This window comes from Staurois parvus, unplaced genomic scaffold (genome assembly GCF_062004578.1).
Source record: "Staurois parvus isolate SC_StPar_1 unplaced genomic scaffold, SC_StPar_1.0 ptg000549l, whole genome shotgun sequence".
Lineage (NCBI taxonomy): Eukaryota > Metazoa > Chordata > Amphibia > Anura > Ranidae > Staurois > Staurois parvus.
Window position 1 is genome coordinate 279,637 of NW_028318345.1, and position 12,704 is coordinate 292,340.

The 12,704-nt window shown below is 40.9% G+C and overlaps 1 protein-coding gene across 5 annotated transcripts in view; it reads left to right on the forward strand.

Annotated features, from left to right (window-relative positions):
* PIP5K1B (phosphatidylinositol-4-phosphate 5-kinase type 1 beta) overlaps nucleotides 1-12,704 on the forward strand; it is a 207,046-nt gene that overhangs the window by 80,690 nt on the left and 113,652 nt on the right. For all 5 annotated transcript variants that reach the window (XM_089691041.1, XM_089691042.1, XM_089691043.1 and 2 more), the window contains one exon: nucleotides 168-239. In XM_089691041.1, coding sequence (XP_089547167.1) covers nucleotides 168-239 — 72 coding nt within the window. The remainder of the gene's footprint in view (nucleotides 1-167; nucleotides 240-12,704) is intronic.

Consider the following 12,704-nt stretch of genomic DNA (forward strand, 5'->3'; position numbering starts at 1 on the left):
AGCAGAAAAGCTTTGCCTGTAATAAGCTGCCTCATTCACGGAATCCAGGACCTTGCCGTTATGGGATGGTTCAAAACAATGAAGGTAAGAATGCAGACCAGTAGCTAAGGAAGAAATCTGTATTCGTAACTATTCAGCCGGGTAACTGGAAACTCTTTCTTGTGCAGATGTCTGCAGCAGCTAATGAAAATGGAAATGCAACAGGTGAAAAAACAAATGGAGAGAAAACGTACAAAAAGGTATGTGGGATCAAACACCAGTTTACAGTTTACAGTATACAGCATGCAGTTTATGACAGGTGACTTGCTTTCTTTAGTACTTGCTTTCTGCAAAGGTGGGAATGAATATGTAGCTTTACATGGTATTTTGTACCAGGGGCGGACTGACCATTCGAGAACTCGGGCACTGCTCAAGGGCCCGGGGTCAGTAGGGGGCCCCATGAAATGCCCCTGGTACCTTTTATAGGCTTTTTTTGAGTGTAGGCAAGGACACAGGGGCCCCATGATCCCCTATTGCACGGGGGCCCCATGAGTTGTCAGTCCGCCCCTGTTTTGTACTGTGAATTTTCATGATATACAGTATATTGTTGAATCAAAGTCACCAGGTTAAAGCATTTACATTCAACCGTACTTATATTCGGTTGTTTATAAGGTACAGATATATATTTTTCACATATGCCAAAGGGGGCAGGTTATAAAGTCAGTGGAAACATTAATTACAATAACATGGAGACAGCTGATTTTAAGCTTAGTAAAACAAAATAAGACATGCTACTATCATCTTTATTAATGACTAGTTTTAAATAAGATAAAGTAGTAAAAGCAATCAAAGGAAATCATATACACTTCTTCTAATGCTTCAAAGGCATAATAAATAGGGCAGAATAGAAAGAAAAGGAACATGTGAAGAAAAATTAGAAAACAAATATTAGGAGGTGTTAGCAATTGTTTTACCTTTGCACAGTTGACTGGTCGAATGGCTGAAAGTGTTTCTGTTCCTGAATTAAATAAACTCTTAGAACCTCTTCACACTTGTGCATTCCGGAAGGCTTGTGATTTTATGCATTCCTTTTTGTGCATTGAGGCAGACCATTCATTCTAAATGAACTACTAACACACCTCAACACATAAAAGAAGTAATAATAAAAATGTAAAAGTGAGCGCTATCCAACCAGCAGCTAAGCACTCAAAGTAACCAACATAAACCTTACAGTAGAACAGATAAAATAGTGCAGAGCTAAAATTATGATTCAAATCAAAAGGAGGTATTAGACGACAAACTGATAATAAATGTTTGATATAAATAACAGTCTATATGACTATAAGGTGCCAGGTGACTGAGGTGTCTCATCATTAGATGAGGTGGCAACCCTAAGCCCAATAATGAGGTGGCAACCCTAAGCCCGACACAGAAGGCCCCTACGAGCCCGTTTTTGTGATCCAGTTGCCTACCTATCATTCTCATCCAGAGAAGGAAGTTATTCTGTAAGCAGGCAGCCTCTTCTACCTATTCCTTAAAGGGACCTCCGGTTACCAGGATCCGTGTAATTTGTTACTGGGCATTGCTGACTACAACCCTGAGGGAGAACCACCTAAGCCCTGACCAGACCTTTATCTGATGAGGAAGCCCTGGATGTGATACTTAATGCGTATAACTATTACGCATCTGGTGAGTGCGTAATTCTGCCATATTTCTCAGAGCACCACCACCTAATTTTAACCAGTCACCTGGCACCTTATAGTCACATAGACTGTTATTTATATCAAACTTTTATTATCAGTTTGTCGTCTAATACCTCCTTTTGATTTGAAGTAAGCTATTTAGGCAATGTAGCATACCACAATACACAGCATGTAGGCAATGGGGTTAATTTAGTAAAGGCAAATTGGCTGTTCATGTTGCAAGGCAAGTTGTATTCGCAAGGAAATTCTCCCCAGAGCTTAGTGAATGTGGTGAAATTTCACTTTGCAAAGAATATCTACTCATGGAATCAAAATTATGGTGGAATTTTAGTCAGGAAATTAAGTCCTGCTAGATCACTTTTGGCTGGCCCCTTTTGCAGGTAAAGCTGTATAAAACTTAAAAAATAAGTGTCTATACTGTTTAAAATCCAGTATTACACTGTCTCACCCTGCTCTGCACATGCTCAGTTGCTCTCTATTTTTAGGAAGTGTGCTGAAAATGTAGACACTGATCAGTTGACAGCCTAAAGGTTTACTGCTGCTCAGGGGCTCTGTTCTTTAGCAAAATGGCAGCCTCCAGCAAGAAGATACAGGAACTATTCTTGAGGCAATTTACAGCACATACTGATTTTGGTAGTGTAACTATTAATGTGGAATATATGTTCTTTGCTAAAGAACACTATTTATTATCAAGGGTATGGGTAAGGTTCCGCATTTTTACTTGCACCTGATTGATTGATTGATTGATTGATTGATATCAGCAAAGCTTCACCAAATTCACTAAGCTCTGGGACACATTGCAAAGTGAACAGCCTATATGCCTTTAGTAAATCAACCTCAATGTGTCTATAATCTTACAGATAGTTACACAAATACAGATTTTCTTAGCTGCGTTTTGGGGCACAGGTAGGGAGCAGACAGACAATCATTTCCAAAACTGACTGCTTTTAGCAAACTATGATCTATTGTCTACGGACATGTTAATCACTAAATAGAAGATGTGCAAATCTTTATAGGATATAAAGTATTTGCAGTATAGAAAACAGGCAGATAAGAGTGAAATTCATTTAATTTAATGTTTTAAGGCAAGATGTTGCAATAATTATTTGTTCAGGATTGCATTCACTTGTATATATTTTTTAATAATACAGTAGCCAGAATTAGTTCTGCAGGCTATGGAAGTTTTTGATTTACCTTTATTGATCCAAGACATTTATATAGAATGAATAACCTGACATGTAAACAGGAATTTTAGATACCAGTTTATATCTAATATATTTGACTCATGACATGTTCTGATTCTGATTAGTTTTCCGTGTTTTAATGCACTTGGCAAGAAAGACACGGTTGGAGGTTATGAACCGAGTGATTGTCATGTTGTTTTCATTATCTTTTATGAATCTTAAGGCTTTAGAACTGAAACAAGATCATCCTGCAGGCTGTAATTATTAATATGGTCATACTTTTGGCATCTCAAAGAAAACAAGGAGTGGTTTTTATGACATGGGCAGATTTCATTATACTTTAGTCTCTGATTTCAGTTTTAAATATTTGCGTTTGCTTGGTGCTCTGCACTGGTCATACAGGGAAGGGATAGGACATGTATTATCAGCACACCATGAACCTTTAAAATAACATCCAAACGTTTATTGAAGCGATCATATCACAGCATAAAATCGATTCCTTCATTTGACATATGGCCACGCACATGCCCAATGAAGGCGTCCTGTGTGGTGGCCCAGAAACATCTCAATTCTATTCTGTGATGTGATCGCTTCAATAAACTTGTGGACACTATTTTACAGATCCATGGTGTGCTGACGATCCATGCCTTAACCTTGTGTTTATACTGGTTCCCAGCCCGCAGTCGCTACAGTACCCACTTATTACAGAGTTATTTCTAGGAACGTGAGCGATGGGAATATTTTACTGGACAAGGAAGGGAGGCACAGGTTTTCAAGCAATCTTGATTTCTTTTCACACCCAAGGCTTAATTCACAAAACATTCTAGAATGCAGATCCTTATTTTCAAAAAGTTAGTTCTTCTCAGATGAATCCAGTGTGATTTGAAAAGTGCAGTCATATGACTAAAATAAAGATTCTTATCCATGTGTTAGGCTTTAAATCAGAATTAAAATCATCTCCTCTCGCTTTCTTGCTGGTGCCAAAATCTCCATCATGCCTTCACCCAGGTGTGTGATTTTCCACCATTTTCTTTGGCTGGGCCAGAATGACATATATTCTAATTAGGGTCGTAAACAGGCAGGTGAGGTTTGCGAATAAAACAACTAAGCTCAAGGTAGTGAAACGAATTAGAGGGGGTGGTCTATGAGTGGGAACGTCTGCTGTGGCTATTACTGGTATAAATTCTGACCTTTTTGTATGCCATTAGTGTACAGCCACCTACCTTATTGAAGATGGCTCGGGGACTCTAAGAGATAGGGGAACACCTCGAGCAGAGGATAGCTGTATGCTGCCAAACGTCTGGTCATTTTTTTTCATTGCAGAAGAGACATAGCATGACCTTCCGAAATAAAGAGCATGCTGCAAGCATTTTCTTACAGTTTAGTTCTACTTTGGACACTAGCTTTCATGGTAAAACATTTTTGTGATTGGCAGCTTTGGCGAGGAGCAATGTAACGTGCATTTTTCATTCATGTTTCTGCATGGCAGCACAATCCGTTGTGTCCTTGACATGCTGCAGTTTCTGCACTGCACATCACACCAGTATTGTGGTGTGAACAGAGTACAATTGGAAAACGGTTGTTTTTTATGCGCCCTAATAATGACTTGTGCTTATCCAGTGCAGAAAAATGCAGGTCACCTCACACAGTTTAAATGAGCTCTTAAAGCAGAACTAAACCCATTGAATTAGCTGTTTTTCCAAATAGTTACATTCAAGGCATGCTGAGAATTGTAACTGTCACAGTTGCTTGTGATTACATGTGCAACAACATGGCTGTAGAATAACAGAGGCTAAGATGGCAGCTTCCTTGGCTGTAAAGGATAGGAAGGTTTAGTTCTGCTTTAAAGTGGAAGAAAACACTAACCGTATCTATTTTTAAAAATGTTCCCTCCCCTTCCTTCTACCTATCCTGCTAATCTGTAAAAAGGATCTGTATACTTACCTATTTTTAGTCCACTTCGGTCCCATCACGTGATCCTGCAGCTCTGCATAAGGGAGCGCTTGGCTCTGAATTCCGAGAGCCATAACGTTGCCCATAGTCTCCCATAGCCCAACTGTTGTCAGGGCTTTCTCCCCTCCCCTGCAGCAGGCACTCACTGACACAGAGGAGCCAGAGCTGTGGGGTCGCATAACCCAGCTGAAGCAAATTAATTTTTTAATACAAATTAGGCAGGATAGGTAGGATGAGGGGGTGGGGGTGGGGGTGGGAATTTGTAAGAATACAAGTAGTTAGGCTTTTCTTCCATTTTAAGGACTTGATTACACTAACATTTGGGGGGGGGGGTGGCATGCATTTAAGCCATGTTTTTATCGCCCCTGAACCCCTGCAGCTGGAAGGAGGAAGCAGCTGGACTTGTGACTGTGATGCTTTGTTTCACAGCTGCAGCAGGAATTATACCCCCTGTTAATTGCTAGTGCAATGCTTTCCAGGCTCCAAAAAAAATTGTAAATGCACATTTTTACCTGAAAAAAAATGGGCATTTATTTATTATTTTTTTTGGCAGCTCTCCCTCCCGCACTCCAACCAGAACTGTGCTGCCTCCTGCTCTCCTGCTGTAAGGATGAGAGTGGTGGAGGCTAGGGAGAAGGAGCGGCACCTAAGTGGCACAGGTCTGCAAAGCAAGGATGTGGTTGTGATCTACCTGTCACATGCCCATGGTCAACAGGTAGATCTCGATCGACGGGTTGCCAATGGTTTGTCCTTATTTTAGCAAGTTACACTGTAATTATGAATAGAGTAACATAAAAAGTAAATACATTTTATGCAGTTTTGTGTAAATACAATAAAATTCTGCTTTTGGGGGAACCTAAAAAACTGGAGCTTTTGCAAATACTGACCAGCCAGGATATTCCTTTTATTTGCTATATAAAGTCGAACTCTAGGCAAAACATTTTAAATAAATTTTGGATAGAGTAAGGGAGGGTTATAACCCCTGTCAGGTTTTTCTCTGCCATCTGTGTACCGGAAGTACCATAAGAGGAAATCCCTGCAATTTAAGGGTTTTCCTTGGGGCCCCTAGGTTACCAGAACTAGTGTCCCCATTGGAAGATTTCCCCTTTATTACTAGGGACAGCCCAAAATGGGGGATTTTCTTTTATTTCACTTTCAATGATAATGGTAAACAGGACAAATAGAGAGGATGAATCTCCTTAACGGGAGCACAGACAGCAATAAAACCTGATGTGTTCTAATCCATCTCCACTCTTTTCAAAACTGAAAAAAATGTTTTGCCTTTAGCTATACTTTAAATAAAACACGAAATGTGGTCACTATAGACAACATCTCTTTTTTTTACCCATTTTTTTTCTTTTTCCATTTTTTAACATATAGCCCCTTCAGTGCACTGTGAAATAAGTGCTACATAGAAGCCTTTTTTTTAAGTGAGAAGCTGTTTTTGTCAGGTTTTTATTGCTGTGGAGATCCCAACTTTGGTTGCAATTTGTCACAGGAATACATGTCCCCTTTGGGAGATATTTGCTCACCTCTTGCTCTGGTGGCAACCATAAAATGTTGAATTTCCCCCTTTTCTATGCTGTTGGTAATGGTCACCATGGCAAGTAGCAAGATAAAAACTCCCCAGTGGGAACACAGATAGCAGTTGAATCTTGACAGATATTCTAATCCTTCCCTACTTTATGTAACACTAGAAAAAAGTCCTGGTTGGAGCTCTAGGTTAACGTTCATCAAATTTCATGAACATGACAATTGTAGCACAGGTTGACCCTGCAACTGGTGTGACCACTTTTATTTAAATGCTTCTGGAAAACCCCCAGCACTAGATCTGCATCTACAGCCAGTTTCAGTAGTGAGTTGCTGCAATATACAGTATATGATTGCATGCTTCTTTTTATTTTGAGAGATAGGACTTTACAAAAAAAAGTTTAAGGTTACCCCACTTACAATATACACTGCTCAAAAAATTAAAGGAACACTTTTTAATCAGAGTATAGCATCAAGTCAGTTAAATTCCTGGGATATTGATATGGTCAGTTAAGTAGCAGAGGGGGTTGTTAATCAGTTTCAGCTTCTTTGGTGTTCATAAAATTAAAGTGATACTAAACCCAGGACCCTGCATTCACTATATATGGTCTCCCACAGTACACACAACATGGAAATGCAATTATTTTAGTAAATATAAACTGCTAAATACCTTTTCTTATCAGCAGTTAGAGCAGTCTTGTGACTTCAGCAGATCACTGGTTAAAGCTTGTAGGAGGAGTTTTCATTCTGCCTAGGAGGGTGTGAAACCTCTGACCCTTTGTCTGGACAGTGCTGATTGGCCCTGTACTGATAACAGTCACCTTCTCCAGCAATGCACACCAAACTGAGCATGTGCATGTGACCACATGTTCAGTCTGCATTAGGCATTTAATTTCAACAAAAGGAAGGGCAGGGAAGAAAGGATCAAACAATCTTTTTACACAATGCAGAGGATTAACCCCTTAGGTTCCACAGCAAGTATAACAAGCATGTTTTACTGCATATACAGACTGATTTTACTGTTGTGGGTTTAGTAACACTTTAACAACAGGTGAACTAGATGGGCATCAATGAGACGACCCCCAAAACAGGAATGGTTTTACAGGTGGAGGCCACTGACATTTTTTCCCCTACTCATCTTTTCTGACTGTTTTTCACTAGTTTTGCATTTGGCTAGGGTCTGTGTCACTACCGGTTGCATGAGGTGATACCTGGACCCTACAGAAGTTACACAGGCAATCCAGCTCCTCCATGATGGCACATCAATACATGCCATTGACAGAAGGTTTGCTGTGTCTCCCAGCACAGTCTCAAGAGCAAGGAGGAGATTCCAGGAGATGGGCAATTACTCTAGAAGAGTTGCACAGGGCCGTAGAAAGTCCTTAATCCATCAGCAGATCCAGTATCTGCTCCTTTGTGCAAGGAGGAACAGCATGAGCACTGCCAGAGCCCTACAAAATGTCTCTGTCCAAACAATCAGAAACAGACTTCATGAGGGTGGCCTGAGGGCCCAACGCCCTCTAGTGGCCCCCGTGCTCACTGCCCAGCACCATAGAGCTCGATTGGCATCTGACATAGAACACCAGAATTGGCAGGTCCGCCACTGGCGCCCTGTGCTTTTCACAATTGAGAGCAGCTTCACCCTGAGCACATGTGACAGACGTGAAAGGGTCTGGAAAAGCCATTGGAGATCGTTGTGCTGCCTGTAACATCGTTCAGCATAACCGTTTTGGTGGTGGGTCAGTGATGGTCTGGGGAGGCATATCCATGGAGGAACGCACAGAACTCTACAGGCTAGACAATGGCACCCTGACTGCCATTAGGTATCAGGATGCAATCCTTGGACCCATTCTAAGACCCTACGCTGGTGCAGTGGGTCCTGGGTTTCTCCTGGTGCACAACAATGCCCAACCTCATGTGGCGAGAGTATGCAGCCAGTTCCTGGAGGATGTAGGAATTGATACCATTGAATGGCTCCCACGCTTAACTGACCTAAATCCAGTAGAACACCTCTGGGATATCATGTTTCGGTCCATCTGACACTACCTGGTTGCATCTCAGACTGTCCAAGAGCTCAGTGATGCCCTGATTCAGATCTGGGAGGAAATACCCCAGGACACCATCCATTGTCTCATTTAGCAAACCTCAATGTTGCCAGGCATGCATACAAGCATGTGGGGACCATATAAACTACTGAGTACCATTTTGAGTTGCTGCAATGAAATTTCAGCAAAATGTACTAGCTTGCTGCATAATTTGTTCACTTTGATTTTCGGGGTATCTCTGAAATCAGTCCTCTGTAGGTTGATAATTTTCATTTCCATCAAACGATGGGGCCTTACATTCTTAAAACATTACCCAGTCAATATCAGTATAAATATCAAGCATGAGATTTTTCCCCATTGAGATCTAATGTGTTTTCAAAGTGTTCCTTTAATTTTTTGAGCAGTGTCCTTAGCACTGCTTCGCAAAGGCAAATCACAAAAAGGTAGCAGAGATACAGACTGCTAAAATCCAATGGTTTCTGAAGCCAAACCGACCCTTATAATGGGTTCAACAGATGCATTTTTTTTAAATTTTAAATTTAGGTATTCAATGCAATTTTTACATAGTTACGTTGGTCCAGCTTGGTCCAATATAAGTGTGTATGTACCTTATTTGTGGGAAGCTAAAAATCAATGTAGGCACCCTACTAGCTTTTGGGACCACTGCGAGGAGTCTGCCCTGCTGCATTGGGCACAGGAGGTTGCTTGCTCGACATGGGTGCCATTTAGAGAACACTTTTCATTTTCTCAGTGAATTCTCTGCTTGGATAAGGTAGAGAGGTGAGGTGACATCATGATCATCACCTCCTCCAGTCAGAGAACATTGAATTTGTTTAGAAAATGCAACGTGTTCTCTGAATGACACTCATCCCTAGTGACCTTCTGTGCTCAAGAAGCAGGAAGGCAGTCGCTTGGCCTGAGACTTAGAATCTAGCATCAATCACTGTAGTAGCTGTGCCGACAACAATGATTTACAGCTTCCACGTGGATCTCACAGGTATGGTATATATATGCTGTACATACATTGGTCCAAGCCACATCAATGTAACTGTAAAATTGCCATATCTAAACTTCATCTTTAATGATTATCTTCAAGTTTGAATTTCATTAGTTATTTGAAGCCTCAAGCACATGTATGAAAATGAGATCTTAGAACAACAAACTCAATCTGACACATACCTTTATAAGTACACCATGATACTTCATACAGGACTCACAGATATCAACAGCTGTCATTTTACAGTGTATTCTGGCGGGGAAGAGGGTTGGGAGTCCCCCAAGAGACATTATCAGAATACAAAAACACAGCGGGAGAGATCCCTATATCACACATTGTTATGTTGATGTAAGGATCTTTCAGGTTTTTTTTCGTTCAAACTGAACATGTATACCCAGTTTAAAGCAATACTAAAGGTTTGGGTTTTTTTTTCATTTCTGTAAAATAACAAACATGTTATATTTAACTGCTTCATGCAGTGGTTCTGTACAGTGCAGCCTGGATCCCTCTCTTCTTGGGCCCCCTGTCAGCGCTCCTGGCTCCTTTTTCCTGTCGGGTACCCCCTTAGCAAGCAGCTTTCTATGGGGGCACCCGATCAGGCATGTTCTCAAGCCGCTGCTCCATGTGTCCCCCCCTCTCTCCTCATTGGCTGACTGGCTGTAATTGACAGCAGCGGGAGTCAATGGCTCCCACTTGCTGTCTCATGCCAATGAGGAGGCAGAGACCTGGAACAGCCGAGGCTGTTGTGCACATCAATGGATCGCGATGGGGCTCAGGTAGGTATTGAGGGTCTGGGGTCAATGCTGCACACAGAAAGTTTTTATGTTTATGCATAGAATGCATGAAGTTTAAAAACCTTGAGCCTTTACAACCACTTTAGGCCAACACAACAGCCTCAAGGGAGATGGCCTGCAAGTACACAGTAGGTGACTCATAGAAAGGTCTGTATGTTTTTCTATGGCAGTGTGTACAGGGGGTGTGTCCCTTCCCTCTAATCAGATATCAGGGAACTCTGTGCTCTAGCTCTGTAGTGTGTGTGATATCAGCATGCTCCCAGCACAAAGACAGAGTTGTCAAAGACAGGTCTTGTCTCCAGAAATGATTGGTAGCGACCCAACCATGTGACCACTTTAACAGTCAATTACAGTGGTCACAGGATCGCTGATCATTCTCACCCCATGGGTGCACAGACCCTATTAAAGGGGCACTGTGCTGGGCGTGAAGGAGTTAAACCACTGCATGTCAGTAAACAGTGAGCAAAGCATGTTAGTAATCACAGATGCATTATTCCTAAATTTGATTGTGTACCTGCATTATAGTTCACTTCCAATCATGAGTCTCCATGATGCAGGATATAAAAGCCCTTTTTACAGAGAACACAAACCTGTCATGTACAAAATAGCTGCACTGTCATTAAGAACCTTTGGGAATGTAATTGTTTTACTAAGTATGTTTGAATTGAGCATTAAATGAAGAGTGTATAAACACGCAGTGGCGCTCAGTTTTGAAAGATAGATTATACTTACAGAGTGTGCTAGCTAAATGACCTTTCAATTTGTCATACAGCAACCTTTACTAACAAAGCTAAATTAAAGTGACTTTTAATATCTCATCTGATAAACACATTTTCCACTGGTACAGGCTTGCCAGAGCCTGCCCATTTACATTCGAGTCTGAGTTATGAAATCCCCTGCCAGCATTGGAAATGAGTGTTGTATATGCCATAAACTACATACATACAAAGAGGATTTTATGGTTTCCAGAAACTTGTATGAGTACAAATGTCGGTACTTGTCTGTTAATTCAACGGATTTATTTATTTTTATTTATATATATATATATATATATATATATTTTTTTTTTTTTTTTTTTATTTATTTATTTATATGTTTTATTTAAATATATCAAAAAAAAAAAAAAATATATATATATATATAAATCCGGTGAATTAACAGACAAGTACCCAAATGTCAAATGTAGTGCATTTTAATGCTTAAAACATTGGCCTCCAGCTGTCTGTTAGTTTGAAGTGACCTACATGGTCTAGTACAATTTCCTTGGAAATTCTTCCTAAAATTAGAAGATGCTATGGCTTATTTAGTGATTCAGTGAATAGAGCACTGACAATCTGCAGAGTACAGCGACTTGCAGCAATCAATCAGAAGTGATCCCAGCCGAGCTGCTTTTAGCAGAATGTGGTCTAGTTTGACCAAACATAGCTATCAAATTAAGGCATAGATGAAGTAATCGCTCGTGCACTACAATAACATTAAAGTGCAAATATGACCTTGCTGATAAGGTACTGTTTCTCCAGGTTTCCAAATGCTTTAAAAGGACAATGTGATGAGAGTTTAATGGAGGCTGTCATTCCTAAACTCTCCTTTGAGAAGGCTAGTTCATTGGCTGTTATTCTGATGCTCTGACTTCAATGCTGAGTCGTTGACCAGGAATGAGTATAGAGATAATAAGGTCTGATGCTTTTCTGAAACTCATTTATTGCTTGCCTGACCCATGAATCTGACTGAAACGTACTGACGTTAAACACAGCCATGCATCTCGCATTTTTTAGAATGAAGCCTGCTATGGCAGTCCCCATACTCATGACACAGTCACTTTAAAGTCTATTAAAATGGTGGTAAACTCCTTTAGCCCGCTGTGAGATTTGGAATGCAGTTTGCATGCCAGGCGACTTGCAAATCATATATGCCAAATCGCACCCTATTGTCCCCTATTAGAGCGGTCATATTGGTGTGGTTCCGACTTGGTCCGTGCCGCACCGATTTCTAAAGTAGTGCATGCACTACTTTTGTTGCGATTTGCATAGACATCTGTGTCAGATGTCTTGCAAATCGCAAGGGAATTGGCAAGTCACCCGATTTTGAAATCGTGCGACTTTACTGTACATTACACGATTTCAGAATTGGCTTTGATGTGACCAGGGGTGTTATTGAACATCATTATATGCTTACCTGTAGGTACAGTGCATATCTCCTAAACTTGAGGTGTTTAGGAGATACTAACATTGAATGCGGCCGGTGACGTCACTGGCGCATGCACTCTGAAGGCATGGCATATCGTGCCATCCCTTTAGAGCTCTGTGCCATAAACCGTGACTCCTGTGCACATGCGCAGGAGTGACATCATTGCGGCTTGGCCATTCAAAGGACCAGAGGCACTACTCCCTGAAGGAAGACTTGGCAGCAATGAAAGGATAATCAGCTATTGTTCTTTGGTATGTTGCTAAACCCTTACCTTAATGATGATTCTGAAGCCGTTAAATTGTATTTGAGCTCCAAATATACTTTCAGTATGC